General features: G+C 39.9%; 2 protein-coding genes and 1 long non-coding RNA gene across 7 annotated transcripts in view; 1 reads left to right on the forward strand and 2 right to left on the reverse strand.

Annotated features, from left to right (window-relative positions):
* Positions 1-1,721: 1,721 nt before the first annotated feature.
* LOC138023234 (uncharacterized) lies at positions 1,722-4,597 on the reverse strand. Its single transcript, XM_068870258.1, has 2 exons — positions 4,048-4,597; positions 1,722-2,029 (listed from the first exon to the last, which is right to left on the reverse strand). The coding sequence occupies exons 1-2, from the start codon at positions 4,226-4,228 to the stop codon at positions 1,878-1,880; spliced, it is 333 nt and encodes a 110-aa protein (XP_068726359.1). The 5' UTR covers positions 4,229-4,597; the 3' UTR covers positions 1,722-1,877.
* A 5,374-nt stretch (positions 4,598-9,971) lies between these two features.
* LOC138023241 (uncharacterized) lies at positions 9,972-16,831 on the reverse strand. The gene is made up of 2 exons (XR_011126698.1): positions 16,524-16,831; positions 9,972-10,313 (listed from the first exon to the last, which is right to left on the reverse strand). It is a non-coding gene; the product is annotated as an uncharacterized lncRNA (long non-coding RNA).
* Positions 16,832-17,761: 930 nt separating this feature from the next.
* LOC138023249 (sushi, von Willebrand factor type A, EGF and pentraxin domain-containing protein 1-like) overlaps positions 17,762-26,746 on the forward strand; it is a 39,633-nt gene continuing 30,648 nt past the window's right edge. For 4 of the 5 annotated variants that reach the window (XR_011126699.1, XM_068870271.1, XM_068870283.1 and 1 more), the window contains exons 1-6: positions 19,111-19,224; positions 21,361-21,650; positions 24,147-24,312; positions 24,669-24,836; positions 25,507-25,674; positions 26,225-26,392. Coding sequence is in view for 4 of the 5 variants with exons in the window: in XM_068870271.1 (XP_068726372.1) it covers positions 19,158-19,224; positions 21,361-21,650; positions 24,147-24,312; positions 24,669-24,836; positions 25,507-25,674; positions 26,225-26,392 (1,027 nt within the window). In the remaining variant the exon portion in view is untranslated. Of the gene's footprint in view, positions 17,864-19,110; positions 19,225-21,360; positions 21,651-24,146; positions 24,313-24,668; positions 24,837-25,506; positions 25,675-26,224; positions 26,393-26,746 lie in introns of those variants that run through there. The other variant, XM_068870279.1, reaches the window with a different exon arrangement.

Here is a 26,746-nt window from a genome sequence, read left to right on the forward strand (position 1 = left end):
GTTTGCACAACCAGAAATAATTAACAATTATTCCGTGAGCACATGTTGGATATGAAATGGTAAATAGCCAATCTCGTACCATGAGTCTTCGGGCTTTTTGGTCAGTGGGTACGTTGAGCGCCCGGAGAAACTCTGGGATAATGGACTTGAGCTATTTTTTTGATTGGCCGCTTGCATAACAATGGCAGTCCAATGGGAAGTCGGTAAGTACTCCCGAAACCCCAGAATTTGGAGGGAGATTCGAAATCTAAAACTAGTTTTAGCGCTGTTTGTTTTTTCTACCTCAGAAATATATAAATCACAAAAGTAATAAAACGACGGGGTTTGAATTATGATCAGGGATTTTACGGGTCACTGATCCGACCTGTTTCGACATGCTGAACATGTAAATCACGAACATACCCAGTTCCAAATTTTCTTTTATTTGCTTTATATAGTATAGTATTGTTTGTTTAAATTCTTTGCCCAAGGGTAGGGCTTTTTTTGACACTTTTGATTGACGTTAGATCAAAATTTTTTAAGAATTGTCCAATCCCCGCCCCTAGAACATAGCACTACTAACTATGACTATGAGCGCATAATTATTTCGAATAAAATAATGCATTAACAAATCATAACTAAAATTGGTATTGGTATAAGCTTTTAAACAAAAGTTAAAACAGCTTGATTTTAAAGGAGAAGGGCCCTTGGATACCTCAGTGGTACTTGCTGATTGCAATGAGTGACTGACTCATTCCCACCAATTTAATTACATGACTTTATAGTGCCACCATCATACACTGATTTCAGTTCAGACGATGATTGCCACGTAACTTGTGCAGTTTCCACCGATTGTCCTTGTTATGCATGTCAATAGTCGGCGTTACATATCACGAAGCGGAGCCATGATGAAGAGGAAAGGGAAATGAGAACTAGATTTTCCTTTGACACTGTGTCACTAAATCGGTGCTTACCAGCATCTTATGGAAGAACTTAACTGCGAAATACCCCGTCTCTTATTTGCATAACAATTACGCCTGTTATATTCTGACTCGTTCTTCAGAGAACGCCACCGAATGCTAGCAGTGATGGCCGGGTATCCATCAGTGTTTCTTGAAAGCCGTGAATTCGTTGCTCACTAGTATACTACTTGTGTTACATGTGAAAAATACGCCTCTCGGGTTCAGGATGTAGTGGTCGTATTGATTTTAAGAGTGTTTTATTTCCAGGTAAAGCACTCCCGTCAATATAATAAATTAATTTATTACACCTGCAACTACCCGCAACAGTGTTCTGTATTCTAACCCTATCCCTAACAATAAGCCCGGAAGATGAGTTCCTGGGAATGAGGTTGATCTTTAATTGCAAAGACTTCACGGTGGGAATGAGGTTGATCTTTAATTGCAAAGACTTCACGGTATTCATTTCGTTCTTCAGTAGGGCTGAACGAAATAGTATACAATTGTTTATCATGGGCAGAAACATGAAATTTTGGCAGAAAACGATCAGTAATTTGAAAGAGTTCATAGGCATGCAGAATAAGAAGGAGGGGCCAGCCGAGGCAGGACCCTTTCTGTACGCCCGACTCTTGCACAAACCCACGCGATAAGACTCCTTTCACAGTAACTTGGGATACTCTCCCGGGCAAATACCGTGCCTCGAACTCGGGACAAACGGCTTATGGATTATGATAAAATAAAGTAGCTTCTAAACCAATTTAATGAAGGAACATTACTACTCTACAGGTTTGACCAGGATTTTATAGCATTTAAACCATTCTTAGTGACAAATCAGGTTTCGAGAAATGAACTAAAAAAAAAAAGTAAAACAATAAAACTATAAAGATGGAGAATTAGCTCCTGTATACTTTGAGTAAAATATCTAGTTGTTTAACTTTATCAAGGCGAGCTTCCTTCGAACCAGCATTCTACTGTGCGAGGAGACTCTGCAGAAGCATCTTCCTTTTTCCGGGACTGTGGACCTCCATCTTCGGAAATTCGTTCGTGTTCGTTCTTTTCAAGGCCTCCACTCACATATCCCGGCTTGTCATCTAAAAATACAAACGAACGAAATGGATGGCTAGTTAGGTAATGTCATTACTCGGGCTTTCCAGCAGGAAACACCCGATGTTAAATTTCGGCTTCGTTTACAATTTGCACTTGAGCTTGAAACCGGATGCGCGAAATTAGCCAGATCACATATATTTTTAGTAATTTTGCTCTATTCCTAATTGAGGGGTGTGTATGGTGTTATTGCAATAAAATAAAATAAAATACACGGTAAAATCAGTGAAAAAAAACGTGGCATGGTCGTGCAATGAAGCGATTAAATAATAATCATAATCATAATAATAATAATAATAGTTAAATTGTAAAGAAACAGCGCATACAACAACGTTTCGATGCTCTTTACAATGGTAAAAAATCGAATAGATATGTATATATAAGGTAAGAATAGAAATATGTAAAACTAAACTTATAACTCTAACGTATGTAACCATAAAATGAAAAAAATAGGTAAATAAAAATATATGTGTAGAAAAAAAAGGAAGTAAATTAGCCATAAAAACTTTTAAGCAAAAATGCCTTTAACTTAGATTTAAAAGAGTTCAATGTAGGCTCATGCCTCAGATCGTTTGGCAGCCTGTTCCACAGGACAGGGCCTACAACAGAAAAGGCCCTGTCGCCGTAACTCTGGAATCTTAAAAATGCTGGTTTTTAGTTGAAGACCGTAAGGTTCGCGTGTTGTGAGGAGGGCATCAGTGTTATTTAATCCTTTAAAAACAATGATAAGAATCTTGAAATGTATTCGTGCTTCAACTGGCAGCCAATGACGCGATTTAAGGACAGGTTTAATATGAGCATCAGGACAAGATTTAGTGATAATACGTGCAGCAGTATTAATTAAAACCTTCTGGAGTTTCTGTAGTTCATAATCAGGTAGACCAGCCAGAAATGAATTGCAGTGATCCAGGCAAGATATCAAAGCAATTAAAGAAATTTAACCTAAAGAAGGTTTAGGGTTGGGTTGGTGTTGACTCTGGTCATTATTTACAGCTATTCACAATACCTCGCCGACTCGCTTCACAATCCTAGCCTTGAGGTATGCGAGACACACGTGTGCGGCACGGTAAATCAGTTCCGTTAAGAAGATTAACCCTATATCAAGCCGTTTATTATGCTGTACGTAAGCAGCATTTACTCATATATTAATATTTACCGTCTCTTATAATTTGCACTTATATACCGGCATCTGGAATTAGGCATATATTTAACAAAAGAGTAGGTTGAGGCCAGGATTGGTCTTGACTGTTATATTTGCCAATTTTGCTTGCCGCAAATTTGGTTAATTCCTGATTTAACGTTATTTTTTTGTCGGAGTAGAGTTCCCTTTAAAACCCTTTAAAGGGACATTTTGCATTGTTTGGATGGCACAATTGGACGTGCATCTAATTACTTTGCATTTCTGGACATAAGTGATCATTGTTGTTGTGGCATTTCCGTCTTTGTAATATACAACATCTTTGTCGCATGAACTGTGCAGATTATGGCCTAAGCACCCATGATTCTCCAGTATCTTAGTGGCAAAGAGCACTCTTAGGAGAACAAGGATTTTTTTCCAAGTGTGTCCGATTCATGGCAGGAAAGAATTTTCATTTCTTTCATTTACTACTAGACTTCAAACTTGCCTTCTCACCTAATGTTATGACAAATATGTTAGAATATGTCGCCATTTGACATTGCATCACTAACAGTAGGCACATGACACTAGTTAATGACCTAGTTTAGTGACTAATCTCCTAGTGGTCTCCTAATCGTGTGCTAAAGCACTGGAGGATGTTAACCCGTGTCAAAACAGAAAAGCTTGTAATTTCGAATGCGACGTTTTGCTTCGGAGTTTCTTCAGCGAATGCAGGAAATTGCGGTAACGCCAAATCTATTGTCTGCTATTTACCAAAAGAGACAGAAACGACCGTTGAATCAATTGAAAATCGGAGCTCATTTTACACCCCGAAATATGCGGTATTCAAATGCTCATAACACCTAAAAGGCTACAGCTAACATTTACCAGTTGCATCTTCATTGTCTTGCTCCCCTCCTGAGCTATCCGGGGGTACGTCCAAGACATCATCACTGCTGTGATCTACTGAGGAATCTATGGCACTCTCATCAGAGCGATCAATAGTAAACCCGTGGGTCTTGAAGACAAAGAGAAAGCTAACCAGGAGGAGAATTGCAGTAGTGTTCATAGTTCCGACGTCCGTCTTTGGAAGAGATCTGAAGATACCATGATAGGATGTAATTTCATCCTGATATCGGTTAACTTCGTGATCATGCCAGAGTCAGTGAGATGGTACTGAATTCCCTTTTTTCGAGTTCACGTGTCTCGCTGAAAGCAGAGGATTTGGCGCGAAGTTTATAAAGAAAGCAAGAAGGCTGTAAGGTCTGTTCCAATGAAGTGTTTCGTCGTAACTAGCAGAATTGTTTTGGTTAGAAACTCGTGTCAACTGGTGTAATGCGAACTAAGAAACAAAACCAAACATGCTTATATTACTGTAGGTCTTCTCAAATATTTTCTTCCCGTGTATGTTTTAATACTAAAAGCATCTAAATTTCCGATTTGAATAAAATAGCATCCCTGTTACTCTCCCTTAAGAGACAGACAAAAACAGGCTAAAAGTTATTCACACACGCCTGGTTTCTTTTAACTTTCGCCTCTTCGACCTTTTTCTTCACAGGGGGCCCACACAATCGGATGTGTAGCCGATTGTTATTTTACAGTAAATGTACTAGATTTACCGTTTGCTTCACCTATAGCGATATATCGTTAACTATGTATGTAAATCAATGATAAATAAACGTTGAATTACCTTACCTGTGGTTTATAGTCGTCCTTTTACCTCGAAAGCGGTTTTTTGAGCGATCTTGAATGAATTTGAGTTCGCCGTTGACTGTTCCATATATATCTTATATCTTATATATGGAACAGTCAACGGCGAACTCAAATTCATTCAAGATCGCTCAAAAAACCGCTTTTGATCTGAGGTAAAAGGACGACTATAAACCACAGGTAAGGTAATTCAACGTTTATTTATCATTGATTTACATACATAGTTAACGATATATCGCTATAGGTACTATAAAATAACAATTGGCTACACATCCGATTGTGTGGGCCCCCTGTGTTTTCTTTAGTCATACATGACACTGTGGACCTCCTAAGCCCTACTAAATCATGTTCTACCAAGAGAAAATGAGGGGACAGAGAGGGAGGCTCCCGGTCCAGCCCTTGGGATATGTTATGTCCACTTAAGATATTTTTAGATTAGCGGAAGTCTTCCGAGACGTCCGCTAAAGGCCAACCTCGGTCCGATGTTTGAAAGAAAATATATATTCATCAGCCTTCCACGTGCGCCATCATTTTCTCTTTTCACTAAGAACCTGAGAGCGAGGCAAGACTGCATACGGAAGTCTCAGAAGACAGACTTCCGCTAGAACAAAGACTTCCACTCGTCTAAGAATAACTTTCGTGGACATAACATATCCCGGCCAACGCCTTGAGCCTTCCTCTCTGTCCCCTCATTTTCTCTTGGTTCTACCAATGGCCGAAGCAAACGGAGAGGGGTAGGGAAAGGATAAATCTTAGAGGACCTAACTTGTTTGAGGCATGATACGAGCATGCCCTTGTTGAGATGGCTTCAATATGACTCATGCAAATATGTAACCTGCCAAATTGAAACACTTCGCCCTTGTCTAGACTCTGATTCATAATTAAGTGCAATCTGTTTGATTTTAGAAGTTAACTTTTGGTCCAAATACCTATGCACCGTTTCTAAGGAAACGATACAACGTAAGTAGCCTCTTGAGAGGACACATGGTTTCTAATAAAATACTAAACCCTGGGCTGAAGATTGCAGAAAATAATTATATATATGAAAGGAAATCAAGTAACATTGACATCGAGCCTATATCGAATTCTTCTTTCAAAGACTCTTCTAAAAGTGATCGAGTTACGAAAACAAACGTAACAAAGGAGTCGGTACGTACGAAACTGAATTGTTGAAATTAAATGGAATGAAAAAAACCTTTAATGTGCATTTGGCAGGGTCGTCCTTCGACCACAAAAACAACGAGAACTAGCTATTCAAGGTTTTGTTCAAGAAAATGCCTTGCGAAGGTCATTATACTGGTTCCCAGTTTCGCGTCATTCGTACTTTATTTTCAAGGTTTTCCCTTACTTTTCACACAGTCAATCGTGCGAAGACTCGTGGGCTTGTTAACTTTGCTGATATGGAAAAGAAAATAGTTGTCTTTGGACAGGATTTGTGTACCTCGTCGGCTATGCCCTATTCCCGTTTCCCACAGTGTTCTAAATGACCTTTGTGTAAGAAAAGAAAAGAAGAGAAAAACACTCCAGCGAAAGTGTTCGTACCAATTGTCGGAAATTGATGAAAAAGACTGGAGCTTTCTCTTTTATTAACGAACAAAAATGATACTGGCAATTTAAGTAAAAAAAACATAACTATTAGTGTTGCATTAAAAAAGGGATTTAATTAATGTTATGGTCTCCTGCAAGAGAAACCTTTTGTGAGGGAGAGAGAGGGAGTGTAGGGGCATTGGCCGCGATATATGAGAATTTACAAAAGTTATTTTGAATCAGAAGTCTGTTTTCCGGGAAGTGGGCGACAATAAGCGTGACGTCACTTGTCTGGCATTGTGTAATTGCGCCTAAAGGAAGTTCAGTACCCCGGGGTTCAATATGGCTTTCGGAGTCGTGCTCTTCATCCAACTAGCCATTCTGGCCATTTACAAGAAGTTGCAGAACCTATCTTCCACTCCGGGTTTGAGGCAAGATGTATCACTCTTATTACTTCTGAAAATCGTTGTCAGACATGAACTCGGAAATGGCCTAATTGGAAGAAGCCCTGTTAGCCGACCGCATCCTCCACCCCGAGCTATTTGATATACACAATTGCTAATTTTCTCTGAATTGACTATTATCATTGATTTAGGACACAGTGTCCCAGGACTTCTAAAGTGTATGCACATAGGGCTCGAACCTGAAATTGTTGATAACTTTAACCCGTCACCTGACGGCTTGACCACCACACCACTAGCTGCTCAGGGACAATATTTAAAACACTATTAATTTGATAATGCTATCCATATTTTCACTCGGGAAAACAATATTAAACACTGCAAGAGATCGGTTACCAAACTTCCCGACAAAGCTAAACATTTTAAAACCAAAGCCTACGCCTAACCCTAACTCTTCAGCAATAACATTCTATGGGAGACTTCATGTCAATAAATCTTTGTCACGGTTTTGAGAAAGCGGTTCCTCTAGAATTGAAACTTCCGGCTCCTTGGGGTGTATATTTCCATGGACCTCAGTTGGTCGACTCATTGCGACTATATAATACAGAAATCAAACCGCCGCCTCTATGCTCTTAGAAAACTGAAAGTTTGTGGCGTACAAGATGGGGAGTTGGTGGCTGTGTACTGCTCCCTACTAAGATCTGTCCTAGAGTATGCATCGGTAGTTTTTGCAAACTTACCGCAGTATCTCTGCATGGCGGTAGAAAGAGTGCAAAAGAGAGCCCTACGAATCATCTTTGGTCCTGACTTGAGTTACGAGGACGCCCTCGCGCGTGCCGGGCTACTGTCTCTAGAGGCCAGACGCCACCTGGCGTGCGAGAAATTTGTGAAGGAAATTATGCACGCAAGCCCGCTTTACCCCCTAATTTCTAGCAGGGTGGTTTCGTCGCAAACTTCGTATTCGCTGAGGTCAGGACCATCATGCCATGTGTTACTTGGCCGAACTGACCGGTTCTCAGAATTCGTGTCAGTTAAATATGCGTCGCATATTAATTGTGCGTAATTATGCGTATTCGATTTCTACTATATTGCTTATACTACATTTATGTCTTTATATTTATTTAACTACGCGTATATTTGTATGTTTGTGAGTGCATTGTCTGACCCTACCAGTAATTCAGAGAGATCTGCGATTGGTGGAAATAAACAAGATTGGTGGAAATAAACAATCTTGCGATTGTTATTGTATTGTTTTGTTATGTTGTTCGAGAATCCTATCCACGGGTATGATTTTTATCTTCCTTTTTTTTCTCTGCAACCACATGTCCTGGGACACAATGTCCGAATTTATACGATATACGCAATTCCAAGCAAATTAGCAAATATGTACATCAGGTAAACTCAGGGAGGAGGACATGTTGGTATCCGACTACCGTGGGTGAGGTCCTGAGTTCAACTCCGTTCGGACCAACACTCAGGGTCGCATGGGAGGAAGTGCTGCCTTTCTAATTAAATCCGCAAATGGTTAGACTTTTCAAGTCTCCTCGGATAAGAGCTACAAATCGTAGGCCCCATCTCACAACAGTTTTTCATATAACTCTATGCGACGTAAGAGATTCCACACACCTTTCGAAAGGGCACGGCACGGAGTTCCCTGAGTTGTGGTCTGCTCTGATCGAGGGCCCCATGTTTATTAGCCTTTGGGTGCTAAGTGTTACCCTCGTAACTAAAGTAAAAACTTCAGATACTTACTTGTCCAGAACTTCGGCCGAGGTAGCTGCAGCTAACTGTTAAATAAAGTTCTAAAATGAATATCTTACGAACTTAAGACTTCGATTTATAACTTGTGAACAGAACTCGCATTGCTCAATTCAAGAGGGAGAATATTCTAGAGCCTTGATGCAGCACATGAAAAAGCCCTCTCGCCAAATCAATTTTGAACTGGACCTTGCCGATGGCTAGGAAGGACTGGATGCCATTATTGTTTTGACCCAGGTTATATTTACTTGATGGCATGACATAGATCAGAATAGCGGGGTGCACTTCCCAACAAAAGAACATTAAAAAGAATACGTTTCTGTGTTAGACTACGAACAGTCCCTCTTTCGCCGCTTAGATGGTTGAGCGCAAGGAGAAGACAGGCACGGGTAGAAATGGCCGCGCGACACCTGGATTTGAGGAGGAGTGAGCGAATTCTCCTCGAATCCAGATTTCATGCGGCCATTTTTTCTCGTGACTTCCTTCTCCTTGGTCGCGCTTGACTATCTAAGCAACGAAAAAGGAACTGCTCGTTGTCTGTTTCTGTTCATGCGGCCAATGCAGTTCATTGATTATAGGTGTCATATCAGTGACAGTTGGCGAGACCAAATAAACTTAACAACTTAGCACACTTTTGCGACCTCGCGCTTTTTTCTCATTGGTTTTTTATTTTGGCCCCGCTGGCTCAAAGGAACGTCCCTGGAACGAGACTCTTTCCAACCGGAAGCAGGTGCTCCACAGTTGTACACAAGCTGAGCACATCCGGTTTGAACACTCTGTAATGTATGAGTCGAATACTATAGGAGTCCATAAAATATTCCCATAGTCCAGCCGGCTAGTAACAAATGGATGCACCAGCATCTCCGTGATCTCTGTGTCCATACAATTTTTGATTCGAGTTATGTTGTGGATATAACCCAGTAATACCAATTCTTTTTATATGTTCGCTCATTCGAGTGAAGCCAGACTTCTAAGTTTCTGACACATCTAAGCCTTCAGGGGAGTACTTGAACTTTTACGATTGCGATGTGACTGATACGAACTTTGGCAAGTTTTTGCTTTGTTCGAATTCCGATCAGCACTACTTCAGCAATTCTTGGTTTAATTTGAGTACAGAAATACAATTTTCAATTGCAGAGACTGCATGGACTTCATTGCGTTCTTCGGTAGGGCTGAACGAAATATACACTTGTGTATCACCTGGGCAGAAAACGATCAGTAATCAGGAAGAGTTCACTGGCATGCGGAATGAGGAGTAGGGGGCCAAGACAGGGCCCTTGCTATGACCCCGCCCACTCTTGCACCAGTCCACACGATAAGGCTCCATTCACAGTAACTTCTGATACTTTTCCTGGCAAACACCATGCCTGAACAAACAACTCCTATAGTCTTTTTGAGAGAGTGTTTGAACAAAGCAACCTTTAGATCGATTTAATTAAAAAACATTACAGGATTAACCAGAATTTATAGCACTTGAATCTCTCTAAGTCACAAATTAGGTTTCGACTTCCCTCAGTAAAAACTAAGCTAACCCTAAGCTATTTGAGATGGGAAAAAAAAACCTTTAAAAGTTGGAGAATCAGCTCGTGTATTCTTTGAGTAAAATATTGATTGTTTATTATTAAAGAGAGCTTCCTTCGAATGAGCTTCCTTCGAACTGAGGAGCCTCTGCAGAAGCAACTGGTGCCGTTGGACTTCCGTCTTCGGAGATTCGTTCGTTCTCTGCACTGCCTCCAATCACATATCCCGACTGGTCGTCTAAAAACACAAACAAATGAAATGAAAGGCTAGTTGCGTAATGTTATTTTTTTATACTGAAAGGCCATTGCAGTCACCGTATGCTCCCGCCTTTAATTGATGAAGTCATGCAAGGCCAAAATTCAAAGAACGGCTTTGAATGTCCAAATGTCACCACGCTTTTTTAAATAATGGGGACATTAAAAAACTATTGAGGGGATTGATGGCACAAGTGTTTGGGCCTTGCTTCGGCTATTATCACTGCGCATGCGAAATTGCTGTTTGAACGCTTACTTGGAATTAAGAAACCCCGTCTAGCCCTTTGTCATACGGTATGTTAGTGAAGAAGAATTCAAAATGGCGTTACTAGTGGAATTTCGGTTTGTTGAGTAAACGATTTTGAGAAGCGAGAAGATTATCTCTTGCGTCCAAACGTGGGATACTATAGGTATACCACGTCTTAAAACCAGTCGAGTTCTTTTTTTTAACATTTTGTTCATAGTCACAAATGCGCATACCCCAGGGATAGTAAATTCACCGCTTGGTAAGAATCCCGTATGATACAACCGGAGCCATCACGCCCGGAACTCGGGCCATCGCGCCCCAGGAGCGAGTAACTTTCCACTGAGTCATCGAGGCAACTGAGATCACGTGATGCTTTAATTTTACTGTGCAGGTAACGCGACTGTACATTACTTCAACTGTACATTACTTTGAGCATTATTTAAGATCTAATGGCGACAAAAACGCCGGGAAAAATTTCCAGGCCGGCTAAAAATTCATCTTGAAACGTTAAAAAGAAAGGACCGAGGAGTGGGTGAAAGTTTTAAAAACTCGAGGAAGGTTAGTTTTTCCGATTTCGTGGATCAAACGGACACGAAATTACAACAACATGCAAAGGCTAAGAAGAAGAGACGTTCGCGGGGGAGAATCGAGTTCAAGTGATTCATTTTTCAGAGTCCAGTCGAAGCTAAATTCAAGCCGAGAGGGTTATGGGCTAAGTTCACATTACATTTCTCATAGTATGCTTCCCTTATTTTAACAAATGAGGTCAGAAATCGGCAATAATTCCTTTCTCAGGACACTGAATACCAGCAAAATAAGAGCAACACTATATGTAGCATGAGATGTGACGCTGATAAATAATAAAGCAGCTTTTATATCATATCGTCGTCTAAACGTAAGAAATTTTGACTTTGCAAAAGCAATGGTCAACCTTTTAAATTAGCAACAAAATAAATCGTGAAAGATGATCAATTTAGCAACAATGCACGTGGCATTCTGGCCGAGAGCACTAGCGGGGTTTGGGAGTCAACATGCCCGCTAACTGCATTGTTTAGGGATTTCATCGCCATTCCTCCCAATACAATAGTCAAAAACTTGAAAAGAAGACTGCAAAGTAGCCTTTAACAACCAAACACAACAATGAAATCAAGTAAAGAAAAAGAAGTAAAAAACAAAAGATTAGATACCTTAGTTATGCACATCGGCTTTCCCAAGGGGAAGGGGACCCCAGGGTGATGTGGAGAAATACGGGGACTTTATGGGGACTTCGCAACAACTTTCAGCCCTTGTGGGGAATTCAATTCTGTTCAACTGAGAGGAGACTGAAAACGATTTTTTTTTCACTCAATCGATGGCAAGATGGCGGAGGAGAACGAGAAGGTAAGTTTTAGCATTGTTTTTTGTCTATTAAACAGACCATCAGTCAAATATTTGTACGTATTTGTAGGCATAAGCAACTTTAAAACTTCATGTGTATATATTATTGTTTATAGAGGTCACTGTTAAATGTCAACAAGTCGTCTTTTGTTAGTGATATAATGGAAGTGGTTTCGCTATAATCAACTTAGATCGATTTTCTCAGTTGTCCTGAAGTGCATATTCAAATGCAGTTGGCTGCTTGGCTTCGACAAATACTGGGGACTTTGCTAGAAAAAATACCCCACGGGTGGGAAAATACAAGAACTTTGAAATGCACAATTAGCAAGGTCCCCACATCAGCCCGGTTCCTCGGTTGTCAACGGTTATAATAAAATACCAAGGGTGATTACGCCAGTCGGGAGAGCCTACGGATCGACTGTTAGTGTCCCAAACGAAACGATAAATCTATGGAAAAGATCCTCATAAACTTTGAGCTCGACACGGCGACTGTTGAGTTCGCCTTAATAACCTCGTCAGGGACGACACACAAAAACAAAGACCCGTTACCAAGCTACAAACAAAGAGTCGATTATTGAAATGCGTTTTAGTTAATTGGGCTCTAAGAAGAATATCACTAATGTTTTTACAACGACGGTAAGCAACGAAAGGAAGTGTTTTGAAAACCTTTTTGTAACGATCTGATGAGTAAAGTATGTTGAAGTGTTTTAAGCACGTCAGTCCGGGGAATGTCAGAGGTCTGCTATATTTGGGTTGTGAGGACGAAAACTGAGTAGAAACTTAGACTAGCATCAAATGGTGTGTGATTGGTCAAGTGAATGATATTTGCGAAACCAAAACAAAAATACATGCCTCCTAGTACACCCCTGGGGGTGGGGGTGGGGTAATCCCTTGTATGGACTAAAAAGGTATGTGCGACACCAAAGGGTATGGTTTTTTAGCCGTTTTGGTCTGAAATATTAATAGGGTATCAATTTTAACCATTTTGGTCTGAAATAGGGCATGGTTTGTGCACTACAGGATATAGACCTGAAGTTCTTGAAATTACAGCAAAAAAATGGAATAATTTGATTTCACTACAGAAAGATAAGTACGGTATAAAAAAGAGGCACTTTAATCCAACGGAGAAATTTTCCCATTTTTTTTTTAATTTTAAGTAAAGGTTAAAGTCACCCCTTTCGATCGCCAAAAAATTATGACAAAAGATAGAGATATTGGTAAATACTTCTCGTCGGAAATAGAATTCATTTTGGTTGACAGCATATGTACTAACAAAACGCTTTTCCCGGGAAACATCAAATAATTGTCTTCGCTCCCAAAATAAGTTTGAGGTGTTTGTAAGTAAAAGTATCATAAATTACTTTTTGTGGCATTAAATTGTATTTTAAGATAGTATTAATTAAGCAATGAAGACCCACAAGCCACGTGAATGTCCGAGGTCTGGCGCTAGCAATAGGAAAAAGAGAACATAGCGGAAGGATCACAGAAACATATGAGTATGCAAAGCAGGGAACGTTAGCCTGCGGAATTATGACAAAGAATCATATTATTAGAACTGGCCTTCGGACACCTCTGACGAACCGTATCGAAGAATAAATTATCGCATCAACTGAAGAAAAATCATAGAAATTCAAGAGGTGCTATTAAATCAGGCTATCTCAGTTCACTGCGAGTGAAGGAGAACAAACACACTTGTAGCGAAAAGAAAGAAAACCAAGGGAATTTCCGGCTATAGTCTTCTTACAACATGACAAGGAAGATTAACATAACCAGCCCGCATTCTGATATCGCCGTCACCATCTGTTTGGGATGGTTTTCACGCACATCCTACATTCTGCCCTCTTTTAAAGCTTTTGCCTTGGTCCGCTTCCCATTTTTCTCTGCTGCTGCTGCTGCTGCTGCTGCTGCTGTGTTTGATAAAATCGATGCGTGCGTCCTTTTTCTGTTCAACACGAAGGCCGATCCACCCGAAAACATGCGTCAAAAATCCGAAGAGTGGTGTCCGCTAATTGGCTAATCGTGGGGAAAGGTGTTGGGACGAATTTTTGTCTTGAAAGGTAACAGTGCAAATATTGCAACTCAAAGGCGCTTTGCTTCATTGAAATCAAATTTTGACAATAGCTACAATCGGCGACAAAATTGTTGACACATGGACCAGTTCTACCCCCTATGCCGCATTTCTTATATCTTTTAGCCTTCTTAGGTAGTCCAATTCGCCCCCTTCCCTCCTCCCCCACCTAAACAATGTGGTAGCGTGATTCCCGGGATATTTGGGTACAAATAGGCAACATTGAATGGGGGGAGGGGGGGGGGGGAGTCTTATCAATAATTTAGAGCATGATTCAAATTATAGTGTTATTTTACGCTTGAAAAGAACTGTTTAAACACAATGTGTCAACTAATTTTGTCGCTGATTGTAGATAAACCTATTTCCAACAAACCAAATCTTTTTTCCACGAGTGCCTCTTCCACGAGATTGCTTAAAATTCTTAGTTAGCTATTTCGGTTGTGCTCTGACAAGAAAAACAACGCCTTTTTTTCTATTCCAGTAGCCACATTTAATACAAGGGTTGGGATATCAGCGCCGTAATCAGAAAGCGCCACATTCGTTTCACCGAAGACACGCCTGAAAGTAAACGGTAACCTTGAGAATATATCGTGTTTTGGTCTCACATAATTGCGCGAATTTAGGAAAATAATTTGAATTTCTAATTTTGAAAAATTGGAATATTTTACCAGTTAGTTAATGTGAAGACTCTATCCAATTCAAAACGAATTACAAACTAATTTTCGGGGGTCCTTCGTTTCTATTAGTACTACGGTAGTTTTGACACCGCGTTGTGTGACCGAGAAAAACCCCCAGAAAACACCAACAGCGACAATGTGAAAGCTGTAACAGATACTAATGGTTTATATAGAAATCAACACTTAACCCGAAATCAGGCGATCGACAGTAGAAATTCTTTCGTGTATGGCATGTGGATGACGTAGAATGAAAATGTAGCCACTAAAATATGCCGTTATATCTTCTATTTTCAGAAACTAGCCAATGAAAACAGACGTTACAATTTGTGAATACGAGGAAAAACAAACGAGCCCCATTTTCTAACGTGGTCTGCCCTGCAGGGGGCATCCCACGTAACAAAAAGAAATAAAAATTTGGTAAATCAACGGAGTTGATAATGTAAATTGGCCACCGTACAGAGATTCTACAAGCTGACGTTTCGAGCGTTAGCCCTTCGTCACAGCGAATTCGCTCTGACGAAGGGCTAACGCTCGAAACGTCAGCTTTTAGAATCTCTGTACGGTGGCCAATTTACATTATCAACTCCGTTGATATTACCAAATTTTTGTATACTACTTCCCCACCGACGCAGCACCACAGTTTCTTTAGAAACTACCCCCTTCAAAAAGAAATAAACTCTATTTCTGTTACGACTTAAAACAAATTTACAGCGGTTTCGTCTTTCCGCCCTACGCCCCTACACTTCTTCTCTCTACATCTCTCTCTCATTTTCTCCTGGCCTCTCTAAAAAAATATATGTTGATGAGAAACCTTGTTGGAAGCGTATACCTTCTCAATGTGGCGCTCGACTTCTTTTAACGATTGTAGCTTCTCAGTCACAAAAAAAGCAATCAAGTGTGACGCAGTAAGTTATGCGTGCAACACGTGCTAGACACGTCAAAAAAGTCCTATTACGCTTAGATGATAAAATTAGACTAAATTAAACCTAAAGAAGGTTGAGGGTTAAGTTGTGGTTGGCTCTGGGCATTATGTACGATCCAATATAAGAGGCATGCGAGGCACACATGTGCGGCATGTTGAATCGGCTCTATCTCACTCTATATTAATCCTTGAGCTTAAAAGAAACACTGGGGTGATGCTTAGTTATATTTGACTATTTGGTATGCCACCCTGCAACGCCGCTAAACGCTCGATGACATTTTATTAATATATTTGAAAAAAGAAAAGAGAGGACTGCGCTTATTACAAACAAACATGACATTTCAGTCTTAGCGGTATGCAGCACCTTTGTCACATGAATCCAGTGGCTCAGTGGCAAAGAACAATAGGAATGTTTAAACTCCGGATTTTCGCCGTGTGCGCTGCCAGAGTCGTCACAGGAAAATGATTTTTTCATTCCTTTTCATTTACGGGAAAAAACCTGTCTGACTTCTCATTTAATATCATAGCGAATACATCGCTATTTGACATCGCATTTACTAACAGAAGGCAGGACGCCAAATAAAATAATGACTAAGCTCCCAGTGGTCTCCTAATCGTGTGCTAAAGCACTGGAGAAAGTGCTAGAAAGTTCATACCATTGACTCCTTACAAAAGCATAACCCGTGTCAAAACAGAAAAGTTTATAATTTCGAATGTGACGTTTTACTTCGGAGTTACTTTCACCGACTGCAGGAAATTGCGGTAACGTCAAATCAATTGTCTATTTACCAACACAGCAAGAAGCGAACAAAACTGGAGCTTATTTTGCACCTTGGAATTTTGGGTATTCCAGTGAAATACCGATATGATGTAACACCTGAAAAACTGCAGCTAATATTTACCCGTTCCGTCCTCATTGTCTTGCTCCCCTCCAATGCGACTCGGGGCTACGTCCCAGACATCATCACTGCTGTGATCTACTGAGGAATCAATGGCACTCTCATCAGAGCGATGAATTGTAAACTCGTGGGTTTTGAGGACAAGAAGAGAAGTAACCAGGAGGAGAATTGCAATGGAGTTCATAGCTACGACGACCGTCTTTGAAAGAAATCTGAAGCCGTAAAAAGAGTACTCTTGCGCAATGAGTGGTTTCATGGAATCACATGCATCTTGTTATATATGTTACCTTGATGTAATTCCATCCTCATATGTCATGAAAATGCCAGAGCCAGTGAGATTATTGGTCGTGGTATTGAATTCGCATTTTTTCACGTTGCGTATCTCGCTGAAAGCAGGGGATTTGGTGTGAAGTAAACACCATCAGTTTGTGAGATAACGAAAATAAAAAAGCCGTAAGCTGTGTTTCAATCATGAATTGTTTCGTTCTTTTAATTTTTTTCGTCTTAACAAAACTGTTTTGTCTAGAAACCGAGAAATCGCATTCGTGTAAACTAGTGTAACCCACGGCAATGTTTCATCACCTTAATTGACGCGATTCTGCTCTGAACTGAAACTTAAAAGGAGACCTCCATCAATTCAGTAAAGGAAAGACAATGGTGAACGCGTCTCAGCGTTGCCTAAAACAGAAGAAATTTCATTTCGGTATCATTCCACCAGATTCAAAGGTCATTCGATAGTTTTGGCAGTGTGTTTGCAAGTATTAAATGCAGGTCTTCCTAAATATTTTCTTCCTGTGTGTTAAAAGATCAATGAAATAAGATTCCCTCTTTCGCTCTCTCTCAAAAGACAGAAGAACGCAGGCTGATATTTATCTACATTCGGGCGCCTGGTTTCTTTTTCTTTCACCTTTTTCCTTTAGTCATGCATACATGACAGGGAGAGTGGAAAGTCCTACAAATGGCCGTCCGCTCTAAAATATTTGATTGATTGATTGATCGATTGATTGATTGATTGATTATTTTTAAGAACTAAAACGATTAAGTAAGGGGAAAAAATAAAGGAAAGGCAGGGAGGTCTAAAAGAAGCTGAAGAGGCTTATGAATGGTTATACGTCTTCAGTAACATGACCTATTGTTTGGGGCGGGAGAAGGGGAGCAGGCTCAGTGAACCCGTGTCAAAACAGAAAAATTTATAATTTCGAATGTGACGTTTTACTAAGTCCTTGTTTACGTCATTACGGTTCAGCTTTTGTTCTTCTAGAAAAAATAACAGGACACGTTCAGCCCAATCTGGAAAGTGCAGTGATCCTGGCCTGCTTACAGCCATGATTGGTCTCAGAAAGGTTTTATATTTGAATGTTAAAATATTCTACTAGTTTCGAGAGTTAGTCTAAGGAATTAGGGGCGCTTTCTATTCGAAACAGGAAAAAATTCAAACGCTAGATTAAGCAGACTTGTAAAATGTTATCCGTTTTTTTCCTCGTTTACTGTGGGAGAGCCTCCCTCGAACGGCCTTTAGGTGCGGCATTGTTGAAAATTAGCCGAACGATAGAAAGTCTTAAGGTGTGGAAAGTAATCTGCGATCAGGCGTTCTGGGGCGAGAAGAAAAGAACGCCTGATCGCCGGTTACGTGGAAGCTAACGAACTCCTTAGGGATTATGGCTTAAACATGTACAGGTGATCCCGCGTCGACTTTTCAAGTTCCTTTTCCCCTTCTCCGCCAATGAAGCCCGCAGAGAGGGATTACCGCTGAGAGCTGTGCACCAAGAGTGATGCTCATGAAGGAAATGGAGTATCTGCTGACCCTGCCACTTTTGTTGGCACTCGACGGCGTTCTTTGAAGAACGAGTCAGAATACAATAGCTGTTACTCTTACACTCTTACACAAATAAGTGGCAAGGGGTATTCATGCAGTTACGCCAAGGAAGTATTTTCAAATTCCTTGTTCCAGTTTTCTTTTTTAATGCGGTCGCCCTTTCGTTTTTCGCCGGATGAAGAGAAACATTAGCCGGAAATGCGTCTTAATCCCTTCCACGTGGGCCCCATTATTCCTGTCAATCTCGCTCACACGAACTCCGACTCGGAGTCGAACTCGAAAAGTTCGGTCGTGAGTTGATTCAACACTCTTCTTTTCACGATCATGCAGTCGGTTGTGAAGGTTCGGTTTTTTTGTTCCATACATACTCAAACCCTTCAATCACTTCTTATTGAATTTTGCCGGATATCAACCTCGTTCCCAGGGTCCTCTCTCTTCCTACGAGGTTGACCGGGTGATCTCCCGACAGTGTGATGTAGTGTCCCAAAATAACGCCTCATACGGATATGCATACTTCGCGCCAGGAGACAGTTAGCTTTCAAATTACTCGAAGTTTTAGTTGTAAAATAGCTTTCAGAATAAAAAAATACAAGGTCTTGAAGCTCTTGATGGAAAGAGAAACCTAGCTGTTTCGTGAGAGAAAAAGAAGAGAAAGGAGGAAAAATATTGGTTTTGACAAAATGAAAAACCGGAAAACGAATTTCATGTTTGTCATCACCTACGCTGTAATGTAATTTGAATCCGCGTCAACCCCAAAACAGTCTCTTTCGAAATTTCGTGCGCTTCGGTTATCTTTGCGTATCCCTTTAGTCCAAGTGTGTATGGAGGTTAACTACAGGATATTACTTTGCTTTATGACATTATGCCATTACTCGAGTTCACAGTCAGGTAAGTATACCAGAAATTGAGTTGAATTTAGGCGCCTCACACGATAACCCCTCAAAATACTAAGCTTCGAATACACTGAGGGCAAAGGTTCGAGAACCAGGTTGAAAACATTTAATGCATAATTGTAAGTTAGTTCGTCTCGTCAAGATCCAACTCTTTTTGTTTGCCAGTTTTACGGAAAATTGTTTTTGTAGTACTGGAGGAGCTTTTTGTGGCCTGTAAAAATGAAAAACTTACTGCGAACAAAAGGAAATCAAAAATCTGTTTCAACATCTAGTTGTAGAATTACATTGAAATGGATGTTTCCCCGACTTCCGGCTTCCTTTAGCAAAGCAAGCTAAGACGCTATCGTAAGAGAGAGTAGAGAAAAAAAACATGATTTTCTATCATTTTAGCCGGGACAATCATACATTTTGCGAGGCCCGGATTTTTTTAAAGGATTTTTAGAGTCAAATAAGATTGTATAGAAAACTTGAGGATTTTTTGACGATGATGTTTTGAAAAACAGATAGCACACAAACAATTTGATCAGTTCGAATACTACCGGTCAGCGGCTTACCCCATAAGTTATGTTCGCAGCATGCGTTTTAGCATCACTGTAAGGCCAGGAATACTTGGTACTTTGCCAGGTACTTTTGTGCTAGCGGTAGTTTGTCATGACAGTGATGTTTTTGGCTTCGATTATGCCACATGAAATGTCAAACTCTGCTAACTTCTTATTGTCGTTACCGTTTGTTTGAAAGAGAAATCATGATGTAAGGACACAGGACTCCTGGATTTTATGAAAATCATGTGATTATTTTGAAAAAATCGGGATTTTTAGAATAAATTTTGAGATTTGTAGAGATAAAATTGGCATTTAGAGACATATTTTTGAGAATTTCCGGATATATTTCTAGGACAATTTCGGGATTTTTGTATCTAGGAAGTTTCTTCTTCTTTGTATATCATGTCCAAGTAAAGATAGAAGCACAGAATATATGGTCTTAGTTCCAGTTCATATTCGAATGTTTTGTGGTCGGTATCGCAAAGTTCAGAATAAAACTTGCTCGTTAAGTTGGCATCGGGAGAAGTGAATGTCATTGGCTTAAAGACTTAAAAATTCGGAGATACCAGAAGTAACGAATTAAATCCACAAAAACGAAATCGCTTTCCACAACGAGCCTTTTTATTCAGCTAAAAGTTGCGGTAATGTTGAGAGTCGGAAGCGTACGCCCGCGTGAAAATTGTTCGTTCCCCTAATTTATACACTGCTCGCTAACTAGTACATTCGTAACACGGATAACCAAGATAACCAAGAGCGTCTTTGGCTGGTGTCATGGCCTGGGCCAAAATTTCTTTTGGAGTACTCGAGTTTACACCCTGCGAGCAAAGCCTCCTTTTGTCTTTTCTTTACTGAGGAGGAGAAAAGGAGGCTCTGCCTGAATTCCGTCAACTCTTTGAAGCCACCGCAGCTCGAACTTCTGGACTGGTCAATCTTGTTTTCTCTCGTTAAACTGGTTTTTCCAGTGCGAGCGTCCGTTTAGTGATAAAAGCGATAGTTATTATTGAGCCCGATGTACCGTGAAAAACCAAGATGGCGGCGAGATCTGGCATATTAGGCTTAAATTCGAGACTGTATCCTGGCAACATGCAGCACATACTCAATAAAGATCTTACTCGATTCATGCAGAGCCTTTCTCGAGAACGCCAAATCGAACAAGCAAGAGATAGGTTCTGCTAGCAGGGTGTCGAGTTTATTATTAGCCTTTTAATTGTAAGCACACGACGTCAAATGTAAAAATAATCGCGGCCGGGCGACAGCTTTTGTAAACCTTGTCCTGGTATTCTCAATCCCTCGCCCGTATTCTCTGACTTGCAGCAGGTGTGTAAAGAGCTAATCGGATCATATGTATTTTTATGGGCCGTTGTTTATCACTGATGAGGTAGATGTTATTCAGCGTTGCATTCATCATAAACCAAGCAAGGCCTCGAAGTCACTAAATAGGCGTACCTATGTACCTTAGCAAAAAATAAGTAAACGCTAGTTGCCTCTTGCTTTGTGCCTACACGATTTACCAGATAAGTCTTTAATCTTTTGTTGCAACTTTGGGATCAACATCACCTTGTTTTTTTCGTCTGTCGTTGTTTGTGCAGGAGAATGCAACAGACCTCTGGGGATGCAAAATAAAGGTATCCCGAATGAGAGTATTAAGTCATCTTCAAGATTAGACTCAGATCACCGAGCCTTTTACGGACGACTACATGGACCCAAGGCTTGGTGCTCAGCGGATGGTGATGAAAATCCATACATTGAAATCGAGCTTGACGAAGAAAAGGCAATAACTGCTATAAGTACACAAGGAGGCAGTACATCTGATATAATTTGGTCAAGAAAATTTAAGATCGAGTACGACAAGGGAGGAAAGTGGACGCATTACAAAGAGGTAAACCCTTAGTCCTTTATCGAGTTCATTCATCGTTACAGGTGTTTGACAAGTTGGGGGATGTTTTTAGCTCTGTAGAGGCTCCATTTGTGTAAAATCCCTGCCAATCATCCGAATAGTAATCTTTGGAAAGAGACGTCAGCAACAGTAAGATTAAACAACAAATCTAATGGGGCCTATTGGAAAAAAAAATCATTTTTAGCGACACTCTGGACCTCATGGTATATCCTGTTTTGAAAGACAGCGATGCACTGGTAAACTCACAACTATACCTAGACTACCGCAAAAAAAAAAGTTTTGTAACTTCGCAGGTACACTGTAATTGGTTTGCTACTCAGTCCCGCGAAAAATTCTAAGCTAACAGCAGGTTGCAACGCTGCTACAGCTCGAAGTGCGCAATAATTGAATAATAACGATATAGATAACGATAACGACAAGAAAGAAAACGATCATAATAATAATAATGATGATGATGATGATAATAATAATAATAATAACTTCTTTGTTGTTTTGAAAGGATTGTGAGGAAAATTACTGGATGGTACAATTTTAGTGTAAAGGCAGTGGAGTTAAGGAGAAAATGATTGTTACATGCTTGACCCCTTTAAAAGACCTCTTTCATAATGGCGGCCGAATAAAATATTCTTTTGTTTTAATTTTGTTTTAATTTTTTTATTTATTAACAACAACAAAACAGAAAAAACTAGTACAAGTACAATTAACATTGCAATACTAACGCAACTCACATTGCCAGTGGCCGCCATTTAAAAGAGATACAAGTACAAGTTTGGGTCGTGTAAGAATGACACAAAGGGGGAACAATACCACACTACAAACAATCATTAAAAAAGCATATTTACAATGCTGATAGTAAAGACTGCCATTTATTATTATGAATTTCAAGAGAGTTGTTGCTTTCTGCTATCCGTGACTCTAATTTGTATATATACTTCATTTTCTCGATCAGCAACGTTAGTGAAGGTTTTAAAGATAAGCTGCGACACAGATAGATAATTTGTTTACCAAGGAGAATAATGTGGTTGATCAGTTGAAGATCCTTTTCATAAATTCCAAAAGTTATGTCAGCAGCACTCAAAACATTTGCATAAATATCATATCCTTTTAACCAATTCGTCACCGATAGCCAGAAGCCACAAACAAACTCACAGTAAATAAATAAATGCTCCAGGGACTCGTCAGACCGGGCACAAATTAAAAGCAACAAAAAGGTGTTGTCGTGTTACCCATTTTATATGGAATCTTTTTTGTATAGACAATTTTGTTGAACAGTTTATATTGACATTCCAAGGCCTTAGATTCTATAGGGTCGTTTTTCTAGGAAGGATGTAAATCTCATGCCAAGGCAGCTCAAGCATTGGATATAACTCCTCATAACGGCATTTTCCAGTTGTTTCGATCTCATATTTCCTTATGATATTCCAGTACAGTGTTTTAGACGAGGAGGGGAAAGTTAACTTCACCGTTTGCAAATTTCTTTCCCTTTCTTCCCGGTTCAGTAGCGATTTCCAACTGGGTGGAAGAGCTTCATAAATGCACATTAATAAAAAATATTCAGCTTGTGTGATACGGTTGTCTTTAAGCGTATTAAGCGTATTCCATTTGTGTAATTTGCCCTCTCTATCTAAAAGATCCTTAACTCTCACAATACCTTTATTTACTAGCGCGCGTCTATATAAGGATTTACCACCAATTTTGAGAAATTTGTTATTCCATATTATTTGATCAAGAACGTGAGAACACGCAGAGACTTGTTTCTGTTGGTATATTTCCCATTCTTTAAGACATTCGGTGTAAAATTTAGGAATATTATTAGTCGTGGCCTCGCTACGACGAGCAAATTTCAGAAGAACTTTTGTTTTGAAAATGAGGGCAGTAGGTCTAATTAATATAAAGACAAGAGAATGTAAAAGCTAGTGGTCGCCATTTATGAAAGTGGTCTATTGGAAGACAGACGTTTAGGTTTTAGGTTTTATTTGCCACCACTACCACTGATTTATACTGAGGAAATATTTTTACATAAATTACAGCGTAAGTTACTAAGAATTCTACATACAAGATACAGCTTTTTTACGCATACTAAAAGATAGCGAGTGGTGACGAGACAGGCAGTCAAAGGCTTTTACATTGAAAGAGGTCCCTTCACGATGAGAGTATTTGATTCAGAGAAAGCTAGATCAGAAGGCAGAAAATTGTTTGGTGAAAAGAAAAATGGTTAGGCCAGGGTTAGGCTAGACTTAAAGTTGTAATTATAAATTTACTTTCGACGCCGTACGGCGGGAAAGAAGATAATAAAGTAATCGTTTTTTGAAAGTAGCCAAGGCAGGAGAGTTAGAGACAGATGTTGGAAGAGAAGTCCAGATCTTAGGGCCCAAATACTAAATGTTGGACGTAAAATACAATCCAAATCTTAATTTTCCTAAGAATAGCGGTAGACTAACAAATTTGTCAGTAATAGACTATATCATTCGTGAACAGGAGCTTCCTGGCAACGGAAACGTAAACGGGGTGAAAAAAAATGTCCTGAATCCAGAAATAAGAACAAGATCCATACGGATTTATCCAAAAGAGCCGCTTTCACTGTCTACTACAAATGTGAAACATGCGTGTCTGAGACTGGAGTTGCACGGATGTCTCGTACATGGTAAGCAATTTTTAAGTTTTGTAATTTAGAACCAATTACCCAGGATAAAAGACAGAAAAAGGGATGTTTAATTTAAAGCAAACTAATCCTGGAAGACTAGACGCACGAGTTGCAGAGAGAGGTTTCTTCTCAGCTGGCCTTGGGCTTTTTTTCGCTTATTTGTCTCAATCGTTAAACGCAGCCTTCTTATTTATTCGGAGTGTAGTCCAAAAGTATATGGATATGTAATGCAACTTGGAGAGTTCTGGACCTTGATAACCTTGAAATACACAGATCAAGTATATAGATTACCCTACTCGGAGTATTGAGGAGCTTAAAGGAATGTTTTTTCTTGTTGGTTTTTTAATGTTTGACAGCTGATTGTAAAGACCCCGGAGCGCCAATAAACGGAGAGAGAACAGGAGATGATTTCAATCATGGAAGCCGAATCTCATTTTCCTGCAGGCAAGGTTTCGTTTTGGTCGGCAACTCGTCTTCTATTTGTGACAAGGGAAAGTGGAATAATATCCTTCCTCAGTGTAAAGGTGGGCTTCTGTTTACACACTTTATTTTACGTGATCCCATACAACAACAGGGAAAATACCTGAAACAAAAAGGGCAACAACACAAAATTAAGCCATTTTTACATTGGATTTCCCTGCTGGTTATGACCGATATGTCGCGAAACTTGAAAGGCCGGTAGCGGCTGCCGAGTCACTTGAGGAACAAAAAAGGGGTTACATTTCCTTTTTTGTCAGATATTAGAACGCTTAGCAGGGAAAGTCGATTACAAGACAAGACTTGGAAGAATTTCTGATTAATAGCTTTTTTTTCGCCAAAGCTACAAATGGTGTAAAAATAAATAAACGAATCAATCAATCGAACAAACAAACTTCTGAAATATGTATATCAGTAAAATAAATAATGAAATGTATTAATTAATTAAATAATTAATTATTAATAAGTACGCCCCGGAAAGACATTTTATGATTCAGTTCATTTATTCCATTCGGCCACTTGCGAAGATCCATGCTAGGGAACTGAAGCAGAAAGTAGCCTATCTTATTGGCTACTAGAGGGGCTTTGGAGAAATTTCGAAATGAACTCTCCCTTTTCTCGCTTCCACTGATATGAGGTAAATCAACCAATCAATAAACAAAGTAGCACCAAAATACTGCTGCCACTTTTTTCAAACTTTATGGTGCTCCTTTTTAGCCACTTGCGAGGATCCTGGCGTTCCAGAGAATGGAAACAGAAGAGGAAGTAATTTTATCGATGGTGACTCAGCAGAATTTTACTGCAACGAAAACTTCACATTATTCGGCTCATCAATTAGCCGGTGTCTTAACGGAAGATGGAGCTCACCATTGCCACAATGCAAAGGTATATTGATGCCAGTTTGAAAAATTTTGCAAGCCCGATTATTATAGGGCGTTGGCTTTTACGCTGCGCTAGTGTAGAAGGGAAAAGGCGGGGGATATGGTCGAGTGTTAACGTTTCTTGAACTAGTGGCAGCTGTGCATTTTATCACCATGAAAATCATTTGAATAATCAATAGGACTCTAAGGTAAGCCCAAACATCTAAAATATAGTTAGTGATAGATCAGCATACAATCTGTTTACTGAATTATTTGGTATGCATGGACAGACTTTGCAAGAGCCAATTGCGACTTCTAGTACCCAGACCTTTCAAGTGAGCAGGTCGGCGAGTCCGTTCTCTTTCCATAATAAATGGAAGTACGGTTGTGGAGGAAATGGCTCTGTTATCGATGGTTATAGAAATACAGTTTGTATACGAAGCATTTGTAGAGAGAACGATCTCTTGCTCATGCAAAGAGGAAAAAAAATCGTCCTCTCAATTTCACTCGTTTCTTCCTGTATTGACGAAGCTAACAAACCTAACTCGATGATTTTTTATGTGGCTATACTTCAGCGTCTTGTACAGATCCTGGAAAACCTCGGAATGGAGAAAGAATTGGCACCAGCTTTGCGCATGAAGATCACGTTCAGTTCCTGTGTAACCCTGGATTTTGGTTGGTTGGAAGTCAGCTGATTGCGTGCAACGAAGGCATATGGAGCAACGACATTCCTAAGTGTAAAGGTATCGTAGCTGGCATCCAGAAGCACGCAAAAGTCACAATCAGTGCCTTTAGGAAACATTTGTTGTTATGAGTTTGTAGTGTAGTTTCTGAAACATTTCGGCTCCAAGGATTTCTGTTCCTTTTGCTAGGTCTTTGTCTAATTAACAATTATTCCATGAGCGCGCGTTGGACATGAGATGGTAAATAGCCAACGCGGGGCGTAGCGCCGAGTTGGCTATAAAGAGTCTCATATCCAACAAAACTCCTTAAGCTCCAAAAGTTTAGAGAGTACGAAATACAAGCGAAAAAAGCGAGCAAATCAGAGCGAAATCACAAATCTTTATGAGAAGTGATGCGGTGTTGTGTAAAACCTT

Source organism: Montipora capricornis, chromosome 2, assembly GCF_036669925.1.
Source record: "Montipora capricornis isolate CH-2021 chromosome 2, ASM3666992v2, whole genome shotgun sequence".
NCBI classification, from domain to species: domain Eukaryota; kingdom Metazoa; phylum Cnidaria; class Anthozoa; order Scleractinia; family Acroporidae; genus Montipora; species Montipora capricornis.